This window comes from Polyodon spathula, chromosome 7 (genome assembly GCF_017654505.1).
Source record: "Polyodon spathula isolate WHYD16114869_AA chromosome 7, ASM1765450v1, whole genome shotgun sequence".
Taxonomy (NCBI): Eukaryota; Metazoa; Chordata; class Actinopteri; order Acipenseriformes; family Polyodontidae; genus Polyodon; species Polyodon spathula.
Window position 1 is genome coordinate 9,122,841 of NC_054540.1, and position 27,473 is coordinate 9,150,313.

Below are 27,473 nucleotides of genomic sequence, written 5' to 3' on the forward strand. Positions count from 1 at the left end.
CGTAGATGGTGTCCCCAAATTTATCCAGCTTCTTTTCAACTGTTCCATTTAACCTTTCCAAAGTAAAACAGAGATCTGTGTTTACTGTGTCCCACACTATTTTCTCACAAGCTCTTGGCCATTTAACTCCAGGCTTGTGCCTGTTGAGGTTCTTTTCTCTCTTGCGCTGGTTCGTCTGACCGGGTTCTCAAGGATCATTAGGTTAATCACTAGTTGTACCCAAGCAAGTCCTCCTCACTTCTATGACAGGGGTGCTGATACTATTTTAAACTATTTTTTGCTTCCTATCTCTGGATTTCATTCGACTGACTTGACTGACTTCGTAAGATGTACTGATCAATGCGAGGCCCTTGTCCCTTCTCTCTCAAGCATTTCATTCTCCTTTGATGAATCTTCAAACCCCTGACCGTTATCACCTTGCTCCAGTCACAGACACAAACCTGGAGTTCCATGTCTTTGCTAACTGCAGATCTTGAACTAGTCTTTTGTGAAGTACTCTCCATTCTCATATCCATTTCCGTTCCTAAGTCATTAACCGTGTTATCCAACATTGAGTCATCTTCTGCCCCCGCTCTGGCAGACTCTAAGGGTATTTTTCTCTTTTATTTCTTAGAAGCTTTGGGCCAGAGTCTCCAGCATCCTGTTTACCTTTGAAAACATAGAGCTGGATACTGCCAACCAGGATAGCTAACCCTTGCCAGCCCCAATGGGGTCTCTTTCCTCCTGTCAGCTGTATCTCCATGCTGTCACGAGGCCTTTCCCTTGTTGCCAGCTGCATTATTCACAGCAGTCACTGGATGTATCCAGATCTTCATGATTTCCATTACATGAGAGTAGATGTTGAACTTCATGCTGATTTGAACTTGGCTCTTGCCAAGATAAGCACCAACTAAGACATAGCTTTACAGGAGACAACAGGAAACAAACAGCCTCGCACAACCGCTGGTTAAGAGACTGAGACAAATCAAAGCAAAATAGAATGACACCTGCCAGACTTCAAAAACATAACCACAGGATTTAACCACAGACAAAAGCAAAACACTCAGTGAATGAAAGAACAGAAACAAAGAGGGCATAACTCAACTAGTAACTGATATAGCATATTCGGAATTAACAAAATAACACCACTGTGCCAGAAACCTCACATGATCTTCGATACCTCCTCCTCCATGCTCTCATCTTTTCACATTTATTTGATCTTATTTGACTTTATTCTTCCTCTTCTACCAATTTTTTCCCATGACTTTCACGTCTATTTTAGCTTTTTGTTACCTATTTCTGCTTGTGCCTCGTGCCTATGTGACTACACCGTGTAACAATTATTATTTTTTTTTGGTTCCTGGGTAGTAAGTGTTATTTCCTAATTGCTTATGCCTCAAAAGTATAGAAAATGGCTATTATTCCCTACAAACGTTGCTTTTGTGACCAGGACAGTGATATTTTGAAATGTACCTATTTTCCAGAACATTCCAGATAGATTCAGTGCTGAGTAAACTTGGAGTAACTTCTAGAACTTTCTAGAACTTTCCAGTAATATAAATAGTAGTATAAATACAGGGGCTTTAAGCCCACCAGTTCAGTTTAGATCCAGCTGCCTAAGTGGATACATATATGCATTTTTCTGAGACGGCATCAAGAGGCTGCAAGCATCCGGCAGACGCATTTTGCTATGTCTACAGCCAATTTATCAAGACAAGAGCGAAAAAGTACTGCGTGGAAGCATCTGCTAAGATGTGTGAGGATTACAAGGCATATTTCGGCATGCCTGTCGGGGATCAAGACAAACCCTGGGCACCTCATTTCACCTGCGAGCACTGCAAAAAAACTCTAGAAGGTAAGATGGACAATTGTTGCTTGTAATTTTATGTTATAAAATTTGTTAAAATTTTTAAAATTGTAAAGTTTTTAATTTTAAAATGTTTTACAATTTTCAATGTTATTGAAAAAATATATCATATATGAAAAATGTTGCGAGAATCTCTTACACATTAGTCATGGGTGAAATAAATGTATTTTTGTAGGATGGTACAGAGGGAAAAAGAGAGCCATGAAGTTCGCTATCCCAAGAATTTGGCAGGAACCCACTGACCACTCAAGCAACTGCTACTTCTGCATGGTGGACCCTTCCAAACGGACCTGGACCTTCCTTCATCCATCGCCCCGGTGCCACACTGCCATAAGCTCCCCGTACCCACTCCTCTGGAGAGAGAGCAGCTGTCTTTAGAAGAGAGCAGCAAGTCAGAGAGCGAGGAAGACGTTGTAGATCCAGATGACAATTTCAGAGGTGGAGCTGAGGAGAGAAACCCATACTACCCCAAACTTCTAATCAACAACTTGATTAGAGATATTGGTCTCACCAAGTCCAATGCCGAGCTTTTGCCGTCTAGGCTCAAGCAGTGGAACTTGTTGGATGAAAGTGTGCAAGTCGTAGATCAGAGGAAGCGTCACCAACCTTTTTCCAGCTTCTTCACCCGTCAAGATGGGCTCTGCTTCTGCCACAATGTGACCAGTCTGTTCGAGGCAATCGGAACTAGAATGAGTGACGCCTCTTCACTGACAGCTCATCCAGGAGCGTCAAAGCCATGCTGCTCCATAATGGTAACAAGTACCCGTCTCTTCCCCTGGCTCACTCGGTGCACCTCAAAGAGGATTACAACAGCATCAGGACCTTGCTGGATGCCTTGAAGTATGATGAGTACGGCTGGGAGGTCATAGGAGACTTAAAAATGGTGGCATTCCTGATGGGTTTCCAAGGCGGTTTTACCAAGTTTCCCTGCTATCTTTGCCTTTGGGACAGCAGGGACACCAAGGCGCATTATCACAGGCGGGACTGGCCACAGCAGACCGAGTTCTCTGTGGGGAGGAACAACGTCAAGTGGGAGCCACTGGTGGACCCCCGGAAGGTGCAGATGCCACCACTGCACATCAAATTGGGCCTTATGAAACAATTTGTCAGAGCTCTAGATAAGGAATCAGCAACCTTCAAGTACCTTCAAGACTTCTTCCCTAAGCTGTCTGAGGCAAAGGTCAAAGCCGATGCCTTCGTCGGACCACAGATAAAGAAGATCCTGGAGTGCAGTGAATTCCCCAAAAAGCTCACTATTAAGGAGAAAGCGGCTTGGAACAGCTTTGTCGCAGTGGTTTGGGGCTTCCTGGGCAATCACAAGGCCGAAAACTATGTGGAGCTGGTTGAGACCCTAGTGAAGAACTACGGCACAATGGGCTGTAGGATGTCCCTCAAAGTCCATATCCTTGATGCTCATCTTGATAAATTCAAGGAGAACATGGGAGCATACTCGGAGGAGCAAGGCAAGCGCTTCCACTAGGATATACTGGACTTTGAACGCCGCTACCAAGGACAGTATAACGAGAACATGATGGGAGACTACATTTGGGGGCTGATTCGTGAAAGTGATTTACAGTATAATCGTAAATCTCGAAAAACTACTCACTTCTAAATCTTTTGTAGTCATTTTTGTATTACTTTAGTATAAATACATGTTAATTTGGATTCATAGGTTGTTTTTTTCTGACTTTATGTGAACAAAAAGACACAAATTCGCCCGTTTTCTCATTGGAAATAGGTAAATATCACTGTCCTGGTAACAAAAGCAAAGTCTGTGGGGAATAATAGCCATTTTCTATACTTTTGAGGCATAAGCAATTAGTAGAATAACACTTACTACCCAGGAACAAAAATTGTGTTACATAGTGCTATCTGTTCACAGCTCTGCCTGCTTAATGTCCCATTCGAGGATAATTAGCACTCACCACCTCTCTCAGTGTGACCATTATGAGACCATTCATGTCACCTATATATATATATATATATATATATATATATATATATATATATATATATATATATATATATATATATATACACACACACACACACACACACATATCAAATCTCAAACAATTGCAACATTTGAAGACACTGAAACATCTAGTTGAAATGTTTGTCATTGAGTTTTCATTTATTTTAGTATTTCTTAACTCAGCACTTTTGAAGGTTTAATAGGTATGGATAACTGGGCCAGACATATCAACCAAAATGCAATATGGACCATTTGTTTGTGAAAGAAATAAAACAGAATTAGTAACCAACAACAATTAAACTTAGGAGTTATTTTTTGTTTGATAATATTTAGCAGTGCTCCTTTACTTAAACAAAAATGGAGCAGATTGCATTTTGGTGTAAGCACTGATGTTAAGACAATTCTTCTTGTAAGTTTTTTATTTTTTTTCTGAGGATCAAAAGGATCTTTCTTTATCTCAGTTTCCACTTCTCATCTGAAGAAAGCTTTGCGGTTTCGAAAGTGAGTGTACTAAATAGACATTTTCAGCTGATCCTATTAAAATAACTCACCAAAAAAAAAACACTTTTAAAAGCTGTAGTAAGAACAGTCACACTAGATTTAAAATGCTAGGGATAGGGTCATTTAGCTTAAAAGCACGTCTACAGTACATACTTTCTGATAATAAATGTTTCAGTGTAATTTTCACCCACTCAGGTATTTTAGTGTGGGCGATAGAATTATGGACAGGGATGTATAGCTATACCACACTAACTGCCAAGACTTGTCAAGAAAATGTGTGCATCATATTATCAAGTTTCTACTGTTTTCACTGTTCGGTGGTTGACAGATTATGGTGGTATCCCCTACAACCAGGGCTCTACATGGGCTCTGTTTTGTATACCACTGCAATGAAGGATAGTCAAGCTCCTTTTTTTTTTTTATTACAGAGACCAAAAAGTTACAGGTAATCTATTAATTATAGTTTATCATGCTTGGAATATTTTGCAAGAGTGGGCAAGTATCACCAAGACATTACCGTAATTATCATTTATATCCACAATTTCCTCCAGTTCCATGGATTATAACTATACCATAGATAGCCATTGTAATGAAAGATACAATCACCTCCTGTCGCAGTGAAGGTTCATTAGAAGGAAATTTTACTCCACCCTTGATAGTGCCTAATGTTGAAGAGATTCCCTCCCGGATTACTCACGCTTTATTCAGATTTGGCTCAGCAGCTGTTTTAGTTACAGTATAAGGGATGAAACCATTTATCAAATTGGTCTTTTCAGATGTTGTTTCAAACTATTAGATACTTTATAAAATATTCTGACATGCTTCCATGAAGTGAATGGCACTATGTTGGTGTAACATAACATTATGTTGCATTGTTTGTATTATGAAATTAACTTTGTTCTTTTGCCTGATTATACAAGGTGATTCAGGTCACTGTCAAGTTCAAGTAAAAACTAAAAAGTGCACCATGGAGGTAGTATGGGTGATACTTTGCATCTTCGCATCAATTACAACTTGGATGATATTAACTAAAGCTGACAAAGACCACAGACATCTTAATACCTTTATGAAGCAAGGTGCCCCTGGTCAACTCGTGCTAGCAGTGAAGTTTTATTACACTGCAGAGTATACTCAACCCCCATCCACCCCCTCCATGTCTAGATGATAAACCTGCCTGTCTACTTTTGTATTTCGTGTCACTGAAAAAGTAAAGAACACTTTTTGTATTTTCTTCTAAGGCATCATTTTGCATTTGTTGACAGTATTAACTTTGCATTGCAGTAATAGATGATCATAAAGCTACAAAAAAGCCCCCTAGCAGACATTGATCATTTAATGCATAGTTTAAGATTAAGGACTACACAACCAAGGTGCAGAAAACTAAATCTGAAAAATGATTCTACTTTACACTGCCCTTTTGCAATGAGATACTTTGAACCCCCAGCACTGGCCTACCTGAAAAGGCAGTGGGGCATAAAAGGGGCATAGCAATATGTACCTCAAACTGGATTGCCTTTTTGAGCATTCCATATTATCTTAATTGGGATTTAAGATACAGTACTTTTCTAAAGGCTAAATTCAAGTTGACATACTTAAGTACTTCAGTTCAGTACCTTGCAAGCCATGAAAAAGCAGCATTGTGCTGAGACTGACAATCTGTTCTACTGATCGCCGCCTGAGTAATCGTCACAAGACATGGCGTCCTAATCTCCTTGGGAAACGTGATGTGCTGCCTGACCTTTACGCCGGAAAAAAAGCACTATACACACAAAGAATTTCGCATGCTTTTGGCCACTAATTTTCCGTAAATTTGCCAAATTATAACGCGTATATTATAGCTTTACATAGCTTCTGCAGATAATGTGGGTTCTTACTGTCATTGGGAATCGTATAGTTTTTTTTTATGGCAACAACAGTAAAGTAAACATCAATAAATAAAATATATAATAGTAATATCCAATGTTTTTAAATGCTCAGATGTGAGTTTAAAATGTATAGCTCTATCCTGCTGTAGTCTAATTTTTCACACAGGTAGCCATAATTAAACAAAAACACCCAACTGACCGGTTTTTGTTACAAAAATAAATAAATAAATAATTGCACGCGTGTTTTCTATTAAAATGCATATGGGGTACTGATTAAAGACTACAGTTTAAAAAACGAAAAAGAGAAAGGAAAGAGAAATTAACCATCGTTTAATTGAATAGCTCTATTCACACGTCCATCATCATATCGGTTTGGTGTTAGGTTGTCGGCAGACACATCTTGGATGCAGTCTGGTAATTTTCCACTCTTTAAACGAGTCAGTCCTAATCTCCTTTTGAAACGGGATGGGCTGCCTGACCTTTATGCCGGGAAAAACAATGCACTATGTATACAAAGAATTCCGCATGCTTTTGGGCACTAATCTTCCGTAAATTTACCAAATTATAACGCGTATACTATAGCTTTATACAGCCTCTACAGATAATGTGGGTTCTTACTGTCATGGGGAATCGTATGGTTTTCTTTTATGGCAACAATAGCAACGGGAAAACGTTATCAATAAATATTATATATATAATATTATATATATATATATATATACTATATATATATATATATATATATATATATATATAGATAGTAGTATATCCAAATGTATTAAAAGCTCAGATGTGCGTTTAAAACGTATAGCTCTATCCTGCGGTAGTGTAATTTTCACATAGTCTCTTATCACCCCGCCCCCTGGGGGCCCACCCAGCCATTACGATCACGTTTCGCAATTGTCGGGAAGACACAATCTTTTTTTCATGACAAAAAAAATCAACCAATCTTTATTTTATATAGCATGTTTCACAGTGGCCCACCATCACAAACGCGCTTTACCAGATAGTGAGGAACAATGCATAATACAATAAATACACCGAAATACAGGGCATAGTACATTAAACACAAACAGTAAAAAAATAAAAACAATAATAGCAATGATAAAATCAATTGTGGCCATGTTATCGACATACTGTACATTATTACATTAGTCTTCCAAAAAGGCAATTCTCACCCTGTTCAGCACTGTACACGACTAGCGCTTTTTAAACGTGTAGCTATAGTGGAAAAATACAACTTGCCATTGTCTTGGAGTTTGTATACAAACTCGTCATTGGACACTCCTTTATATCTACGTCATAACCACTCCCCTCCTCCTGCGAAGCTGATGCAATTCGGGTTTAAAAATCAGAAGCCCTCGTTATTGTAGACTATAACAGTATAGACTTCAGAGTGCTGTCTTCTCAAAATTTAAAATAATAATACCAATCAAAAGTAACATTATTTGTAATTTAAAAAAAAAAAAAAACAACGTACTGTCATTTCATTGTTATATGTACTGAACATACTGTTTAATTGTAAAGTATATTTATGTTTTAAATTATACTTTGGTATCCTAATTGGTATGTATATATATATCTATATATATATATATATATCTATATATACTATATATATATATTAAAAAAAAAAAAAATAGATAGAGGATTTCCTCTATCCCGTGACTTTTACTGCATTGGATTTTGCTCATCTCAGAAGGATTAAAATATTATTTTACAGACTGTTTAATTAAAGGAGTTAACAATATTAACGCTGCTGTAGAATCGCGAGGTAAGAAGCCTTTTTAAATTTCACGTTCGAGTGTAACTCGTGTTCTTGTTTTGTGCTGTGTTTTAGGTTATTTGGTATGCATGTACTTTTATTTCTCAGTGCAGATAAAGTATAGAAAGAGATAACGGTATGCTTTTATAAATATTTCATTGTTATAAATTGTGGTTTAATTTTATTTCAGGGAAGGCAGTGGTCGTTGTCAATATCTGGGTATAATGTGACATTTCTAGTTGTAATTATTTCAAGAAATAATATGTTATCATTTTCAGACAATTTTGTTTTAGATCAGCAGTCCTGGTGGGGGACAGGGTGAATCGAGACAACGCTGCGCAGTCTTTTGATTTGTTACATTGTGCCTTGTAGTGGGATATTTTTATTTGTAGTTGTTGTTGCTGGTGGTTGTTTTTTTTCTTTTTTTTTTTTTTTTTTTGTAGGTTCTGGTGCTTAACCGAAAAGACATGACTAGAGATTTATAAACTAAATAACGACCTGTTACTGTTAACTGTAGTGAATGGAACTGTAATGAGATGATATTTGAGACGATACTGCGCATTATGGTCCTCAGCACGTGCCTTTGTTTCCATGCCAGCCTTCTGGGGAAAACGATTAGGGAAGAGGATTAAATAAATAATGTAAAATGATGCTGAATATTATGCAACCATAATTAAATAAAAACACCCAACAGACCTGTTTTTAATAATAAACAAATAAATACATAAGATTATATAAAACAAAAAAAAACTAATTATTGAATGCATGTTTTGTATTAAAATGCACCCGCTGTACTGATTAAAGACTACAGACTAAAAACGAAGAGAGGAAAAGAAAGTGAAATTGACCATCGTTTAATTTGAATAGTCATCATACCGGTTTGGTGTTAGGTTGTCGGCAGACACATCTTGGATGCAGTCTGGTAATTTTCCACTCTTTGAGTGAGTCAGCCCAGCCCCTCCTTTGTATGAAAACGTTGATCACGCGGTGCTGATCTATAGAGGAGGATGCTGCAGCCTGTGTTGTGTATATTGATTATTGCGTTTTTCCTTAGGGACCGACGGTACAGCATTAGCAAGGACAAAGAGAGCACGAGAACTCAGAAGCAAGAGCAGGAGATAACCTGTCTGGCTGAAATAAACAATAAAGAAGACATTTGCTTTTAAAGATGAAGCAAAGCACTGCAAAAACAGAGATGAGCCGGTTTAACATTTCACCAGACGAAGACAGCACTGGCAGCTCCAACAGCAACGAATATGGCTACCCTGAATGTACCACTAAAAAAGCCCCCATTAGCAGGTTAGCAATGTTTACAGGTGGATACTGTACAAACTGACTGCTTGTTTGTGTTGTTAAACTTGAAATTCTATGCCATTGAAGGCTACAAACTGGCAATTTGCCCACATTGTTGTGATGTATTTAGAACCCTATATTTGTAAAATGAAAAGGAATGGCAGTTTATTTTTACACCTAAGACTGAAAATTGTGCTAAAATTTTTTTTTTTAAATTTATTTATTTGTTTAGACAATATCAAGATATGGACCCAGAGAGCCAGAATTTCCTCCCAGACTACCACCTAGGAAAGATAAAATACGAAACTGAATTTGTAAGTAAAAATAGAATATTGTATGGGCCAGACTATATTATCACACAATAATACATGTCTAGAGTTGGTTTTGGACATTAATGCCCAGGTGTATAGATAGATTAACAAAAAATATACAATAAAGTGAGTTATTTCTGTTGTTTTTATAAACTGCAGAAATAATGTATATTTTCAAAGTATAAGAAAATGTAAGCCCAATTTCCGTACCCAGTGCAATGGGAATACTATATCTGTTACCATGGCAACATAAAATATTTTACAAGTCAAGTATAAAATCGTAAACGTGCATTTTTATTCTCTGTAGTCTCCAGGCACAACCTCATTTGGAATGTCAGTATTCAATCTTGGCAACGCCATCATGGGTAGTGGCATCCTGGGACTTTCTTACGCCATGGCGAACACTGGAATTGCACTTTTTGTGTAAGTATCTACAATGATAACCGTAGCAGCTCCACTTTAAGACATCTGATCTGCTCATGATGCAGTGCTGACTGCAGCAGATGGTGAACATATTTGCATGTAATGATCTATCTATTTTATCTGTCTGTCTCTGTCTATCTATATAGCTATCTATCTACATTTCCACTTGTTGCACCCTAGGCACTCCAAATGAATTAGTGATCATGTGGCACTGCACTTGATTTCCTGGTAACCAGTGTTTACAAACAGCATGCAGCTGCAGCTGGTTCCACGCAGTCCAGTTGGCTTGATACAACTAAATGAAATGAATCCGCTTAGTGTCTTTAATCCTTTGCAATCAGGCCAAAACCACACCTGACATGTTACGTAATTGGTGAAAGAGATGGGTTGGCCTCATCACATGAACGCACGAATCATCTTAACGTACATTTGCATTTAACTCTTTCATCAATGGAGATGTCTATGAAAATAACTCTTCAAGACAGCACAACAACAAACTAATATGTAAATATGTCATTTATTTTTTATATAACCCAACATTTTTAATTAGTTATTTAAGGGTGGTCTTCCTGCAATTACTTTTTTAAAAACGTGATTTATTATGATTTGTTTACTACGGAAATTTGTGTTTTTTAAAGATTTTATTCATGGTTTTCAAAAGTCCTATTATCAGCTGGGGTCAGGTCAAGGTTTTGCTCAAATTATTTAAATAAATAAAAGTAATATGTAAATAATGGTATTTATTTTTGTTTACCAAAATAGCATTTTGTCATGTGCTCCATGGTTTGCATATCCAAAGGCTCAGCTCACATGTTAGTGCCGGACATGTTTCCTTTTGGTATTCTTTACTGAACATCATACCACACCATTCCTGGAAGCATTCTTAAACAGATGCTGCAAAAGATTTAACCTGGCCCTGTTCCAGAGAGGAAATCTACATGACATGACCCTGAAATAATTCAGATTAGAGATTATGAGAACCAAGGCTATTTATAAAGCAAGTGTAAGCCTTAGTTGTTTCAAATTCCACACATTCCACCTAGCGTATTGTTGGTGAAATGGAATCTGCTGCTCAAATGAAGCAGTACATTTATTCTGAGAAACAGCAGGATTTTTGGAACTAGCCCACATTTTGTAAAATACAGATGCTCCAACAGCAGATAAACAAACTGCACCCGATTCTTAAAGCATAGCGGGCTGTGCTGTGATTATCTATTGATGAGTGTGGGAGGCTGGGAAAGAAGACACAGCACTCCTCAGAGATGGGAAGTTTAACCATTTTGTATGTTTCAGAGATACAAGTGAAACTCTAGATTAATGTATAGTTTTGTAACAGATACATTCTTAACATTCTCTGTTCCTTTATTTTACAGGGTCCTCTTGATTGCTGTGTCTATATTTTCCCTGTATTCTGTACATCTTCTGCTGAAAACTGCAAATGAAGGAGGTAAAGAAATATATACATATACAGTATGCGCCACAGGAAATGAAACACAACTAACAGTGTTATTTAGAAATAGAATTCCTAATGTAATACTGAATGTTCTTTTTTTAGGATCATTAGTGTATGAACAGCTGGGATACAAGGCATTTGGCATGCCAGGAAAACTGGCTGCTTCTCTTTCAATCACAATGCAGAACATTGGAGGTAATGATATTGCACATTTAATGTATTTTATTACATTTCCTGTAAATTGCAACATTTCAGGTGTAGTGTTATCCAGTTAAATAAATATATTTCTATTCTGTGTATTTTGGTTTACTTCAGCTATGTCAAGCTACCTCTACATTGTGAAGTACGAGCTGCCAATTGTAATCCAAGCGTTCCTGGGCATGAAGGAAAATACTGGGTATGTAGACTACTTGATGTAGACCTGTCTGGACATAAAACTACAAAAAACCTGTTTTAAAACTGAACACTTTTAAAACTGTAAAGCTCCTTTTATATAGCTAAAGGTTTAATCAGTAGCTAGAGGAAAAAGTTACAAAATGAGGCTTTTTAATGAACTGTATGTAGAATACAAACAATGTTTTCATCAAGGTGAGGTAAGCTTAAAACTGCTTTGGGGGAAAAAAAAAAAAAAAAAAAAGGTTTATAATGTTAATATTCAAAGCAGTCATTCATTGAGTAGACGTGTACCAGACATTGTGTATCGCTTGGCATAATAACTTTAGAATGCCTCAGAATACCACAGTCTCTTAGGATATAACCCCAGATCTAAAAAACAGAACATGGGGCCAGACAAGTTCATTTATAAGGTTCTTGCAGTCTTGCATTAAACTGAGCTTCAGTTGGAGATGTACCAAGAGTAGCACAGCGTAAATGGAAGTCAATTTCATGAAACCTAATTTTTAATGGAGATAATGTGTCATGCCCAGAAGTGTAGAATTAATGACACCCATAAGAATGCTCTTGTTTTTCGACCTGGCAGATTTTATTATTCAGCCTAAGATTGTGTTGCGAAACAATAAAAAAAAGTCAGTGAGTAAAATTAACAGAATGCTTTTTCTTTGTTTTCCAGAGAGTGGTATATCAACGGAGACTTTCTTGTTCTGACAGTGTCCCTGCTCATTATTCTACCATTGTCCCTGTTAAGAAACCTTGGTAAGTAAACCTTCAGGATTTAAGAAGTATGAATATATATTCTGCGTAGTTTGCGAAGTCGTGTGTGTGTGTGTGTGTGTGTGTGTGTGTGTGTGTGTGTGTGTGTGTGTGTGTGTTTCATTCGTAAGATTATCTCAATAATAGTTACGTTGAACAGGAGTGTAGAGCTAAGAGAACATTCTTGACGTACCTCATTCTGTATGATGAAACCAAGCAGTTGTGCAATGGCAGCTGATAACAGAAAGGAAGTCTTCTATTCCATTACTTACAGTGGGTTCCATGCTTTGTTTTCCAGGGTATCTTGGTTATACCAGTGGCTTCTCCTTGCTCTGTATGGTCTTCTTTGTTATTGTTGTAAGTATATTAGTAATTCAAAGTGCAGTATTTATACAAAAGATACATTTAGTTAGATTATAGCATTATACCTATTACCTACACCTTCATTTCTAAAATTTTTAATTTTTTTCCCCCTCTCTAGGTTATCTATAAGTCATTTGAAATTTCCTGCTCTCTGATTTTTGAAAATGAGGCTCTTAACGCGACTCTGGACTACACCGTAGCTCACGTGGCTGCTGCAGTTCATGAAACGGCTGTGACAGTGCACAATGTCTCTTCCGATGGGGACACATGCACAACCAAGTATTTTGTCTGGAACTCCCAGGTGTGTGTTTCATTAGAGAAGGATTCTAGTACCAGTTTGGTTCTGCAACATGAAGTTGTATCAGTCGAACACAGGGGTGTATTATAATGTTCTCTGTCATTCTTTCAGACTGTCTATGCTGTGCCGATCCTGACCTTTGCCTTCGTGTGCCACCCTGCTGTGTTACCTATCTACGAGGAGCTGAAAGAGTAAGTGCAACTGTTAAACTTCTCAGTTTTGAATTACTTAGAGATATGTAATAATAGGAAATGTAAAAAAATCACTTCATTTATGGAGGCATCAGAAAATATCCATGTGATAAATGTGAACAAACTGCAGATTGACAATAGACCTAATACTGTAGGTGTTATATACTGCTCGTCATATCCTAAACAGCCCCTTTTTGTTTTGTTTTGCAGTCGTTCCCGCAAGAGGATGCAGAACGTGTCGAACGTTTCCTTCTTTGCCATGTTTGTCATGTACCTCCTGGCTGCTCTTTTTGGATATATAACTTTCGGAAGTAAGTTATTTTTTATTTTAAGGCATAAACTACATTTTAAAGCTAGGCCTACAGGTGAACTTACTTGACTGTAATATCTTAGTCCAGCCTCAATGGGAATAATTACACCATCTATTTAGAAGAAGTCACAAATAACCTGAGGAAAGATGCACCTGTTGGTTTTGAGTTTTCTCTAGATTTCTTGTTACCGCTGGTATTTTCTCATTCGGAAACTAAATCTCATAGCCCCCTTTGTTAATTGTGAATGCCTGTTTGGCCAAAGGCTTTCCATATCTCAGCAGTTTGGATAGTGCATGTGAAAATCTTTAATCATCTTTATGGAAATGCATGTAAAGCAAGATGTACGACGAGAGCAGAGCTTGATGAGGATTTGCTGTTTTGTTGGCAGGCAACGTGGAGCCAGAGCTTCTTCACACTTACTCCAAGGTTTACAAGTTGGATGTCGTCCTCCTTATTGTGCGCCTTGCAGTGCTGACCGCTGTCACGCTCACAGTCCCTGTTGTTCTGTTTCCCGTAAGTATGAACATATTTTATGATGAGGATGTTATTTGCTCTGTTTTAACATTAAGTACAGCTTTTATTTTAAAATGCATATGCTGGCACTGTGTAAATCCTCCTCCCTTTTCACATAACCTAACTCTGCGTTTTCCTTTTCTTCTCCTCAGATCCGTACGTCAGTTAATCAGCTGCTGTGCGCCTCAAAGGAATTCAGCTGGGTCCGCCATACCATTATCACTTTCATTCTCTTGGGCTCTACCAACTTACTTGTTATTTTCGTGCCCACAATCAGGGACATCTTTGGATTTGTTGGTAAATTCTATTTATTTTGTCTTTACTAAATTCAGCAAAAATGTATGTGCGTGTGAAGACGAGAAGGAGGAGTCCTTTAAACACTTTCCTTTTTGTCCTTGTCTTTGTACAGGTGCTTCTGCTGCTGCTATGCTCATCTTTATTCTCCCCTCTGCATTTTATATCAAGCTGGTGAAGAAGGAACCAATGAAGTCAGTTCAGAAGATTGGGGTACGTATTAATTAGTGAAATAACAGACTTATCCAAAGCAACTTACAGAGACTAGGGGGTGAACTTGGAATAGGACCTTGGTTTTATGTCTCATCTCCAGGGTACTTGAAAAGTCATATCATTTTATAAAGTAACATTGCATTGGGGAGGGGTATACTAACATGACTTCCCAGTGAAAAAAATAAATACTGTTCCCAATGCAGTACTAGCAGAAGGTAACAATCAGCAGAACTTCGTACTGTATTTAGTGTCTCTTGGTGCATTCACATATCAACAGTAATAAATTTCTTTATAAAATAAATAAGTTTGCATTTTGTTTTGCATCTGTTTCTTTAAATAGTCCTAGACTTAATATGCATTACTGCACATAAAAATATTGGCCAGCTGTCATAGTGGTTTATATTGTGCCTTCATATATGGATGTTAATTGAACAAATAGCTTGCTAAATGAAGTGTATGTTCATTGTATTTTTATTGTCTAGGCTGTAATCTTCTGTATCAGCGGCTTCTTCGTTATGATTGGAAGCATGACCCTGATCATCCTGGATTGGACCCAGAATGCTGCTATGGCTGACGGCCATTAAACAAACCTGGAAGTCACTGTCTTCTGGCTGCAATGTAATCCTTACTAAATAGTGTCTTTACCCACACTGACAGAAAAAAAAATAAACACAAAAAAATGCATACCAATTATTAAAAAAAAAGAAATAGCAGAGAAAAGGATTTTTTGTGGGTGAACAGGTTGGACTGCAAAGACTGCATTACAAAGTACATTTTTGCTCAACCACAGCCAATGGGCAGCGACGTATACCATTCCAAGAGAATGTAATAAACTCTGTACAGTATGCTACTAGGCCACATGGATGGCATTTCAAACTATTTCTGTTTCTAGTGATATATATTTTTTATGACAGTTTCTTCTTTTTTTGTGTTAGTTACAGTACTATATTTTGAATGTGCCTAAAGCAGGGACATAAATCTAAGCCTAAAATGCAGCTATGAAGTTCCAGTTCAGGTAAAAAAAAAAAGTGGCATTTGCATGGGTTTTCTTTGTACATACTGTATTTGGGCACAACTGTATTTTTCACTTGCCTGACAGGTAATTAAAAGGGAATTTCCAGATTTAAAAAAAAGTGGGTGTGAAGCCGAGTTAATGTGTTATTGATATGCAGGCTGTATTCAAAAGTCAAAGCGCTTCTGCTTTCCTTGGCCAAAAATTGTTTTAAGAAATAAGTAGTTACTTATATTTTTAAGGATGTATCTTCCTTACACTACTTTTAATTCAGGTGTATCAAGTGTCTGAACAATTTTATCAGTGACTTTTTTAACAGTGTTAAACCCCAAAGGTTAACTGCCCTTGGTGATGTAATTAGGTTTAGTGAAAAAAAAAGCATCAAATTTAATAAAACCTGTTTAGAAGAGTCTTTATAGTGAAGTATTTGTGAAGCGTATAATTAGACTACAGAGGCAAAATGTCACTAGAATGGCTTTATAAACAGGTTCGGTCATATTCTAGTTCTTCATCTCTGCTCTGCAATATTAAAAGCGCGATGTTTGAACTGATCAAGCCTACGTTGTAAAGAGGGTGCAGTAGTAAAAGAAACATAGTTGGAGAGAAGTTATAAAACAGGTTATAAAGTTATAAAGAGTTATAAAACAGGTGCCATCACAAGTACCTTCATTTATGTCTTGCCAGCCACTAACTTGATTGCATTTCATTTGATTTTTTCGCTATACGTGACTATTTTAAATGTAAAACTGCATATGAAAAACACTAATGGGATTATACCTAGAAGTGGCTGCCAGATATAGCAGATATGATAAGCACACATAGGGAGCCGGTTCATGACATGTCACTGCCTGTCCTGTAGCTTACAGCTAACAACATTTCCTGTTTTTACAACCAAGTCAAAATGTGATGTTTTTTTAATAAGTTGGCACCTTTTCTTTGAACACAGGCTTTTAAAGACGAATGTAATGTATATGGCTTCCTCGTGTGATGGGTTATGTTTACAGAAATATGAAAGCATCTCGATGGGTCCTACTGTGTTAAAATTACAACTGCTGTTCTGCTGTCACCTCATGTTTAAAGATGTACTGTGCTTCCGATACAAATTTCAGCTGTTGTCGATAGTGTTATATTGTCCTGCGATATTTATGGAACAACATGAAATCAACGTAATTTAATCTATTTTACTATATTTATATAACATGTATATATGTATATATATGTATATTGGTTTGAATGTATATAGTTTTTTTTTTTTTTTTTTTGTTCTATTATCTTTTTGCAAGTTGTAAAATATTGTGGACCTGACCAGGGCTGCTAATATCGAGTTTCTTTAACAGTCTGTTGATTTCTCCCACCAGTCGTAATGGATCAGCTGGCTTTATAGTGAAAGCTATCCCTCAGACCACTAATTGTAATTTAAGCAAAATGTGTGATATTTTAAATAGAAAACAAGAACAATAAACAGATATAGATTATTAAGTAGCACATTTATTTTGTATTATTATTATTATTATTATTATTATTATTATTATTATTATTATTATTATTATTATTATATATTTGTTTGGTTTTTTTCCCCCCACAATGGGTGGGGGATACAATTTAGAGTGCACACATTAAGTATTGTTGTCATTTTCACTGTAGAGCTCTGTTGAACTTGAATAGGTCCATAGCAAACTATGGCAATTTACTGTCAGTGGAACTTTATACTGCTGATGATTGCTGTTAAAAATAATTATCCTCAACTCAATGTCATCTACCTTTTTGCTAAAAACCTAATTACACCTGATAGACTTACTACAGATCGATTAATGTGAGTGAAGTCTTGCTTTTGCTAGTTTACAATGGTTTGTGTACACTGTAGAAATACTGTATGTGTTGGTCCTGCATACATGTTTTCTGTATTCCATTATGTATGTATATTTCAGCACTGTTGGAGAGTAAGCAAACTAGAAATATCATCGAGGCAGAGAGAAAGAGCATTAACATCAGTGCTGTACTCTTGTTTCAATGAAACATTATGTAGATCCTGTAATTATAAATAAATAAAAGTTCTAGATAGTGTAAACCCTAAATAAATATTGTTTCTTATCTGGATTTCTTTCCTAGGGGAGGGTCTTCATTTATTTTGTTACATTGCCCTGTTATGAAACAAGTGCAAAGGCAAAGGAATACGATTATTTTAACATGTAAAACCATAGAGAATGTATCTGAAGAATAACATACGGTTAAGCGAGTTCACATTAGCGTTTAAATGTAGCAACAGAACCCTGCTACACTACTGTACAAACAAGATCAGCTACCAAAGTAATGCCCATAATCCAGGGTTTTATTGTGATTAATCACTTGCAAACTATTCATTTACAGACTTTTAAATTGTGGATTTACAGATATATTTATTGAGCTTTGCTTCAGCTTTTGAAAGTGAGACATTTCAGCTAAATGTACCCTGCTAGTGCCCAGAAATGAAGATGCATTCAAACTTAGGGTCCCCAAGCTTTATTGTTTTAAAAATAAAAAGCCCCAAATGCTTTTTGAAGGATTCCAGGAAATCCGTTTGTTTTCCAGAGGGTGTGTTTCATTGCTTTCATCAAATATTTATTGAATTAGTCATGTAATTGAACGAGAACATGGCAAATTCAAAAAACAGAAAGCTGTACCTTCCTACCTTCCTGCTTCAATTTATTTATATAACTTAATGTTGTAAATTTCTCCCACGTCATCACATTCCTGTCAATGAATCACATTTCTATTGTATAGTGAGTGTTGTTTCTGATCAGAACATGTGCATGTGTATCTAGCAATAGTACTGTTGCTACATAAACAAAAGCCACTACATTGTGTAATTACAGGGTAGAAGCCTCAAATGAACAATCAACTGAGAATCCAAAACAAATATCTGCAATTTATAAATAAATACCTGTTTTTGGAGAAATAAAAAGAATCCACTCCATTTTTCGTTATTATTACTATTGTTATTATATGGTACAGCTCGGATTTGACCTCTAAAATATTTAAGGTTAGAAGCAAATATTTTCTGACAGAAACAAAGTGAGGAAGCATCTTGTGGCAAAGTGGCTGGTGGAGGGGAATAGGTGTAGCGGTGATGTGATGCAGGAGTGACAGGCAGATAACGATATCCAGTGAAAAAGTGCTTTTATTTGTAATCCAGGTCTGGTGACTGTCAAATAATAAATCAAGAGCAATAACAGGGCACAGTCCCGAACAAAAACAAATACACGGTCACCAGTTCTGGGTGAGTGCAGACGTGCGTGTGCGGTGGTGAAGACACGGGTAATTCGTGACGGTTGGTGCAGTGGTGATCCAATTCGTGCTGACCCTCGCGACAGCTCTGGATTTGTGCATTTAGCTGTCTAGTGGTGAAAACACAGACACAAACAACACACAGTTCCTCTCTCGATCCTTCTCTCTCTCCAGCATTTTACCCAAACGAAGGAGAAGATCAGCGTTACCCTGGCCCCTATATGTAATCCCGCATGATATCTAGGTAAACGGTTGCAGCTGCCTTATTACTTGCAGCTGCCTCTCGTTTACCTTTCAAATCAATACGGTCTTACAACAGAGTCTCGCTTCCATCCAGGCTGACCTACTTCCCTGACCCTGAAACGAACTGTCAGGCCAGCCATTCCAGATACTTCTCCTCTCGTTCTTTAGCGCCCTCACAGGTCGGGAGGAAGATTCATCACCAGAACTCATATTTCTGTCACATATCCCACTGCTCAGAGTGGAGCAGAAGGAATACTCGGCTAAATCTACCTTCCCCATTACTCCCCCCTCCCGGGAGAAATAATCCGCATTTTGGTCGTCTTTCCCTGCACGGTGTACCATATGGTACATGAAGGGCTGCAATATCAGATACCACAGAGTGATCTGGGCATTGCTGTCCTTCATTGTGCTTAACCACTTGAGTGGGGCGTGGTCTGTGACAAGATCAAATGAGTGTCCCAGCAGGTAGTATCGTAAAGAGTGAGTAGCCCATTTAATGGCTAAACACTCTTTTTTGACTACGGAGTAGTTACCTTCCCGAGGTAACATTTTTTTACTCAGGTACAATACCGGGTGTTCTACTCCAGCTAATTTTTGGGACAAGACTGCCCCCAACCCTACATCCGATGCGTCGGTGTGGAGGATGAATCTCTTGGTGAAATCTGGTGTGATAAGAGTTGGGGCCTGGCAAAGTGTACGCTTAATAGTATCAAACGCCCCCTAACACTCAGCTGACCATTTAATTAAACTTGGAGCACTCTTTTTGGTGAGGTCGACTAACGGGTTAACCACTGTGGCGTACTCGGGGATGAAGCGGCGGTAATAACCGGCTAAGCCCAGTAGTGACCTCACCTGAGTCTTGGTTTTGGGGATCGCTGCATCAACCAAAGCCTGGATTTTGGTGACTACAGGTCTCACCCTTCCATTCCCCATTAAAAATCCCAAATATTGAGTCTCTGTTTTGGCAAACGCACATTTCCTCAAGTTAGCTGTCAGCCGGGCTGCCCTTAGAGACTGAAGTACGGCTGTAACCCTTGCCAAATGCCCTCGCCAGGTGGAGCTGTAAATCACCACGTCATCAATATACGCTGCTGCATATTCATGATGTGGGCGTAAAACCTGGTCCATCAGTCTCTGAAAGGCAGCGGGCGCACCATGTAGCCCAAAAGACATGGTTTTAAAGTGAAACAGCCCTTCTGGTGTTGAAAATGCGGTTTTCTCTTTGGAGCTGTGGGTTAAAGGGATTTGCCAGTATCCCTTCGTCAGGTCAGGTGGAAATAAACCTCGCTTTTCCCAGTCTGTCTAAAAGTTTGTCGACCCGAGGCATGGGATATGCATCGAACTTAGCAATAGCGTTCACCTTTCTGAAATCCACGCAGAAGCGGTTGGTGCCGTCTTTCTTAGCCACCATGATGATCGGACTGCACCACTCGCTCCTGGAAGGCTCAATCACCCGAGCGCATGCATATCCAATACCTCTTTGCGAACGCCACTTGGTCAACTTTCCGGGATCCGGTACGGTCTCTCTCGCACTGTGACACCCGGTGGAGAGATAATGTCATATTCAACTAAGTTTGTTCTGCTGGGCACGTCAGAAAAAACATCGCTGAACTCCTCAATAAGCTTACGTAGCTCTCTTTGCTGATCCGGAACGTATTGTTCCCCCATAGAAATCACTCTTGTGCTCGGGGTCTCTGGACAGGGACCTAAATCATCCTCCATATTGCCTGGGGTTATAAATAAGACCTCCCTTGCCTGCCAGGGCTTTAACAAATTGACATGGTAAATTTCACGTTCATTTCGGCGCTCGGGCTGTCTAATTTCATAATTTACTTTCCCTATAGCCAGAATCACCTCATATGGCCCCTGCCATTTAGCACACGGTTTTGATTCTGATGAGGGAAGTAGCAGCATTACCTTGTCCCCTGGTCGAAAGGTTCGAATCCGTGCATTTTTGTTGTAATGCTGCTGCTGTCGGTGCTGAGCCAATCTGAGGTTGTCTTGGGCCAAACGACCAACCAAATCCAGGCGATCTCTTAGTAGGAGCACATACTTCATTACATTTTTAGACGAGCCTTTGTGCTCCTCCCACCCCTCTCTCAGCAGGTCGAGAATGCCAAGAGGCTGCCGGCCGTACAGGAGCTCAATGGAGGAGAACCCTGTTGAACTCTGTGGCACTTCACTGCAAAAAGGAGTTAGGGAAGAAGCGATGCCCAATGTTCTTGCTCTTGTGTTACGAATCACCTCAGCATCGACTTTAAGGTCTGATTAAAGCGTTCAACCAAACCGTCCAATTGTGGATGATAAACGGACGTCCTGATGGGACGTATTTTTAATATTTTGTACACCTGCTGTAACGTCTTGGACAGAAAATTGGTCCCGTGATCAGTCAAAATCTTCTTGGGGATCCCTACTCTAGCCATAATCTGCGCTAACTCGGTGGCTATTGCAGCTGCACTAGCGGACCTCAATGGAACGCCTCCGGGTATCGCGTTGCATAATCCACCACTACTAATATATGCGTATACCCAGAGTCAGAAGGTAGCAAAGGGCCCATTATGTCCATTGCAATGCACTCGAAAGGAGTGGAAATAATGGGCAGTGGGACCAAAGGGGCGGGGCGCACTCAACCCGGCGCTACTCACTGGCAGTCTGGGCATGTGGCTACATATCTCAACACATCAGTATGAAGACCGACCCAATAGAATCACGCCAATATCCGTTCCCTCGTCTTCTCGGCTCCGAGGTGCCCCGCAAAAGGGATATCATGCGCCAGCCTCATGACCTCGGTTCTACAAGACAGGGGAACCAACAATTGTGTTACAGGCTGTCCTGTGCCCGCGGCTAGGTTTACCCTATACAGTAATTGCCCCTTTATACTGAAATGTGGATATACTAGCGCCCCAGCACCATCAACATCCTTACCGTCAATGGACCGGACCTGCCCCCAAGCTTGCACTAGTGACGGGTTGTTCTGTTGGCTCCACACTAGGTCAGCGCTTGAGTACCACGGGTCCGGTACATTGAGAGGGGCTAGAATAGCCTCTCCCCTAGTCGGTCCAGTAACCTCGCTCTCTCGGTCGCACTGCGTTCCCACTCCCTTCGACTGCCGTTTGTTACCATTGCAGCATTCTCCCACCAGACCCCAGCCTTGTCTTAAAGACGCTCCCTCCCATTTTGCGGTCCGTCTCTCCTTATTTGTTTTTCTAGGATGGAAAAGAGGGGAAAACATTTCGGTGAAAAGGAAACACATCACCAATCCGTTCCTTTTTTTTTTCCTGCCACGTTTACATGTGTGGCTGAGACTGACATTATTTGCATTAATTCTTTGAATTTGGGCCAGTCTCTGCCCAGAATAACTGGGTGTGGCAACCTTTCCGCCACCCCGACTACAAGGTGACGTTTTATCGGTCATACCGATAAGTATACGTTTAATGTGGGGTATGCCGCCGTGTCTCCATGGGATACAGGAGATGGCCACCTGACCTTGTGGCCACCACGACACACCACCCAGGAGAGCTGTCCTAATCAAGGTTTGCTCACACCCTGTGTCCACTAATGCATGGGTTTTCACATTCCCTAAAACAACATTAATCAGACAAGGCCTCTCCTGACCATTTTCCCCACGCTTACCCGCTTCAGGTGCCCAATTGCACATGGCCACATCACACTCCATGGCAGCGGGGCATGTCCTGGCCAGATGTCCCAGCTGGTTGCACCTGAAACAGATAGGAGGGACAGAGGGGGCATAGGCCAGAAATCTGTCCCGCTGCTGTTATGGCAACGAGGCAGCGGCAGCACCTCTACCCCAGCTGGAGGCCAACCTTGGTCTCCATGGGGTGGAGGCAAGGGGGCCCAATGGGGTCAGGGCTCTAGGAGGTCTGGGTCCCGGGAACAAAGGGGTGGTGGTGGTGGTGTTGGAGGAGAGGGAGGGAGAGGTCGGCTGCTCCGAAGGGCAGGGGCGGACAGGATTCCGACCCGGGCAGAAGTCAGGGAGTCCTCGAAGTCTTCCGCCAGTTTGACAGCCTCCTCCAGGGTGTCAGGGTTGTGGCGCTGTATCCACGCCTGGGTTTCGGCACCGACCACATGACAGAACTGCTCTATCACAATGGCTTCCCCCATCTGCTGGGCTGTCTTCTTCCAGGGGGTCAGCCAATGAACCATGTGGTCGCACAACCGCTCTGCAACCACCCTGGGGTGTGTCTCCGGGGTCTCCGATACTCCCTAAACCGTGCCCGGTGGGTCTCTGTAGTGCTGTTTATGCGGCGTAGGATAGCCTGCTTGACCAGGTCGTACTCGGTGGCGTGATGGTCGCTCATAGCTTGGTAGGCTGCCTGAGCCTCCCCAGTCAGGCAGGGTCCCAACTGGCTGGCCCAGAACTCCCACGGCCAAGCCGCTGTGGTAGCCAACCACTCGAACGCCACCAAATACGCCTCCGGGTCATCCTCATCCGACATCCTCATTGCCCGTGCCTTCGTGGGTTGCATCACCGGTGTTGTGGTAGGGGTCGTCGCTGCAGCAACGGCCAGCCCTACTCGTTCAATGAGCGCCGTGTAGAGCTCCTCCCTCCTTCTCTCCTCTGTGTCGCGTCTGCTCTCCAGCGCCTGCAGCAGCTCGGCCAGCACGTTGCGGTCCATAGTTCCGTATTCTGACACCACGTCTGGCAAAGTGGCTGGTGGAGGGGAATAGGTGTAGTGGTGATGCGATGCAGGAGTGACAGGCAGACAATGATATCCAGTGAAAAAGTGCTTTTATTTGTAATCCAGGTCTGGTGACCGTCAAATAATAAATCCCTGGCTATACACAACAATGTGTAAAGCGCGGGGATAGCAATAACAGGGCACAGTCCCGAACAAAAACAAACACACAGTCACCAGTCCTGGGTGAGTGCAGACGTGCGTGTGCAGTGGTGAGGACACAGATAATTCGTGACGGTTGGTGCATTGGTGATCCGGTTCGTGCTGACCCTCTTGACAGCTCCGGATTTGTGCGTTTAGCTGTCTAGTGGTGAAAACACAGACAGTTATTTACACCGACACAAACAACACACAACACTCTTTCTTTTCTTTTAATGAGAGCTCCTCTCTCGATCCTTCTTTCTCTCCAGCATTTTACCTAAACGAAGGAAAAGATCAGCATTACCCTGGCCCCTATATGTAATCCCGCATGATATCTAGGTAAACAGTTGCAGCTGCCTCTCGTTTACCTTTCAAATCAATACGGTCTTACAACAGCGTCTCACTTCCATCCAGGCTGACCCACTTCCCTGACCCGGAAATGAACTGTCAGGCCAGCCCTTCCAGATACTTCTCCTCTCGTTCTTTAGCGCCCTCACAGGTCGGGAGGAAGATTCACCAGAACTCATATTTCTGTCACACACCTGCACAAAAAATGTCTGACTGAGATAAATGGGCTGTGCTTCTCTTTAAATCCACAGCATGAGCTGCTGCTCCTGTTACAGATATGAGGAATTTCTCTGTCATTATTTTGGGAGGAGAGTTGCGACAGCTTGTTCTGCCTTTACCAGGGAAGTACTGGTGCAGTGTGTTTCAACGCTGCTTATAATTGCACCATCCAAAATATGATATAATACACACAGCAGTTTCCCCTGTCACAAGATTGTTAAAGCAGCGCTGCCGCTCACTGCACTAGAATTGAATTCCCTGTTGAGTAGGCACACTACATTGTTCCAGTTTAACAATATGTAAGTGCATTCTATTTCATCAGAAAGCAACCCTGGCTGAGAGTGTGGTTTGTTTACAGTCTGCCAATGGTCATTTTAGCTGGGGTTTTGTTGTACTTAACACAATTTACAGTTCATATTTTAAACATGTTCTTTCTAACCTTTTCAAAATGGATATCTGCCAGATTCACTATCAGAAACGTGCTTATCACCTTTCTAACTGAGGACTTACACAGCCCTGTTCAGATATTAAAAGTGTATATAGAATCAACATGTAAAACCATGCAGGTGGGCTATGACTGAAGTCTGTGTCACATTATTGACCTTGGTTACTTATAGCAGGAAGTAATGTTCTGTGAATGACTGAGTGCTTACAAACATGAGAACTTCCTCTGAAATAACCTCTTTCTTTGTTTAAGCTCAGATGGCGATAACAGTAAGGTACAGTATACTGTGAATCAATTTACAAACCATTCTTATTTATAGAAGAGCCTGCAGTCTTGTATCGTGGTATTATGATTTTAAATTTGGAGGATCATGTAACAGTTTACCAAGTTACAGTAAATAGTGTGGCAGAGCAGATGTTTTGCACTTGGATGTGTGTTTGGTGGCTGGTGGCCATATTGGCTTAGGAAGAACAGCCTGGAGCCAAGATGGCCACCACTTGCATAGCCACCCACTAAATTGAGCTTAATTGTTTAAATGTTTAATTGATTGATTTAAAGGGTAGAATGTGGCCAGATGGTGATTGGATGATTAATTGTCAGCCAGCCTCTGGTCACATGATATAAAAGTACAAATAAATGTTTGTTTTGGGGAGCAAGCATGTGCCTAGAGAGGGTTCAGTAAAGGCCCTACCAAGCTAAAAAGAGAAGAATGTTTCAGTGAAGGCATTGCCTTAGCCCTAACACAGACAGCTTCTCCATGTGCTGCCCTGCTTTTATACACCTGCCTAAATTACATGCAGGTGTCGCTAATAAAATTAATAAAACAATTAAACCTGTGGCTGTGTAAACTGGCCACAAAACACACACACACACACACACACACACACACACACACACACACACACACACACACACACACACGATGGAAATCAAAACCATTCTTTGTATACCACAATGTTAACAATTTTGAAGTGGTTTAAATTCCTTCATGGCTACCTAAAATTTAAGTGGACAAAGAATGGTACCAATTAGGTTTTACTTTCAATCTTTCAATGTGAGATGCACTTCAAAGGTCATGGATCCACTGCAATACAGATTGAAACCCTCCATCCATGCTGAAATACAACGTGCAATAAGACTCCTGGATTTCCACATAATACTCCAATTTAGAGAAATATAATGCAGGGTGACAAGAAGTAAATAAATTCTGGGACATATGCTGTAATCTGTGTTGTTTCCAGTGGAAGGAAGACCTTCTCTGTGTGTTAAAGGGAATAAGCAGTATCTAACATCGGACTGGTCACTTAATCCCATTATTTAACCCGCTAAAGTTTCTCCATTTCACTAGGGCTCCATAAATAAAAAGAAAGTAAAGGATGAGACAGAATTTAGGATAAAAGACCACAGTGACGAGACACGGGGTAGCAGCTGCCAACAAAAACAACAAAAACATTTGAATATTGATTCTTCAGTACCAGCCTCTTTACGACACTGTGTACCTCATCTGACTTTCTCGGTTTCTCATCATTTGGCTCATTTATTCCAGCAGGATTAGATTTGTTGAGTAGATCATTCAGATGTTTCTTCTTACTTAGTAAACTTAACAATAAAAACAGTTTATTATCTGCAGTGTAGCAGCCGTGTCTGACTTTCAAACAAGTGTGTTTACTTAAAACTGTGACGTCACATGTATGGTATTAAAAATAACCCTACACTTAAGAGAAAGCTGCTGAAAAGCATTGTTCTAACCTTTATGATTATTCAAATAGGTTATCCGCTCATTCCTTAGTTCCTGTCTACTTTCTAACAAAGGAACGAGTGACTGCAGGACATAAATATAGGTGTAATTATTTGATTTAATTTAATGGGTGTCATCTGCCCTATAATTAGCAGGCAGGTATATGAAATGAACCAAATGTTTGTACTAGGCAGTGTGAGTGAAAGCAAGAGGCTGGCAGTTGGTGAAAGGTATTGTGTGAACCTGCGTGATCCTGCATGAACTTAAGTGAACCTGCATGAACCTGCGGTCTATTGTATTAGTTACTGGTAAATGGCTTAGCCATCCAGTTATAGTTTGTTGAAGAAAACAAAGTATAGTTTGGTATTCCATGTGGGAGTTAGGTTTTGTTTTATTTTTGTTTTGTGACTAATAAGTGCGTAACTGTGCAAAAAAAATAAAAAATGATTCAAAGCTTTAGTGGTTATATTGAACACTGTTATATGAGGAGGAGGTTAATGTCAGCAAAACTTGCAAAGAAAATGTACAAAAATGAAATTTACTGGTTGCATAAGCCCCTTAAGGCAGTACTTGGTAGAAGCACCTTTTGCAGCAATTACTGC

General features: G+C 39.9%; 1 protein-coding gene across 1 annotated transcript; it reads left to right on the plus strand.

Moving 5' to 3' along the window:
* Positions 1 to 7,784: 7,784 nt before the first annotated feature.
* Positions 7,785 to 17,251, plus strand: LOC121318116 (sodium-coupled neutral amino acid transporter 2-like). Its single transcript, XM_041254427.1, has 16 exons — positions 7,785 to 7,961; positions 9,007 to 9,251; positions 9,478 to 9,559; positions 9,864 to 9,979; positions 11,353 to 11,426; positions 11,535 to 11,627; positions 11,748 to 11,829; positions 12,502 to 12,584; positions 12,880 to 12,938; positions 13,063 to 13,245; positions 13,354 to 13,433; positions 13,644 to 13,744; positions 14,133 to 14,257; positions 14,410 to 14,554; positions 14,667 to 14,764; positions 15,247 to 17,251. The coding sequence occupies exons 2-16, from the start codon at positions 9,121 to 9,123 to the stop codon at positions 15,346 to 15,348; spliced, it is 1,554 nt and encodes a 517-aa protein (XP_041110361.1). The 5' UTR covers positions 7,785 to 7,961; positions 9,007 to 9,120; the 3' UTR covers positions 15,349 to 17,251.
* Positions 17,252 to 27,473: the final 10,222 nt, after the last annotated feature.

Excerpts from the sequence above, each read along its gene's own strand:
- LOC121318116 (XM_041254427.1), top strand. The coding sequence starts at position 9,121 with ATGAAGCAAAGCACTGCAAAAACAGAGATGAGCCGGTTTAACATTTCA. Across the intron at positions 11,830-12,501 it reads GGCATGAAGGAAAATACTGG|AGAGTGGTATATCAACGGAG; the intron begins GTATGTAGACTA and ends TTTGTTTTCCAG. Across the intron at positions 14,258-14,409 it reads TCCCTGTTGTTCTGTTTCCC|ATCCGTACGTCAGTTAATCA; the intron begins GTAAGTATGAAC and ends TCTTCTCCTCAG.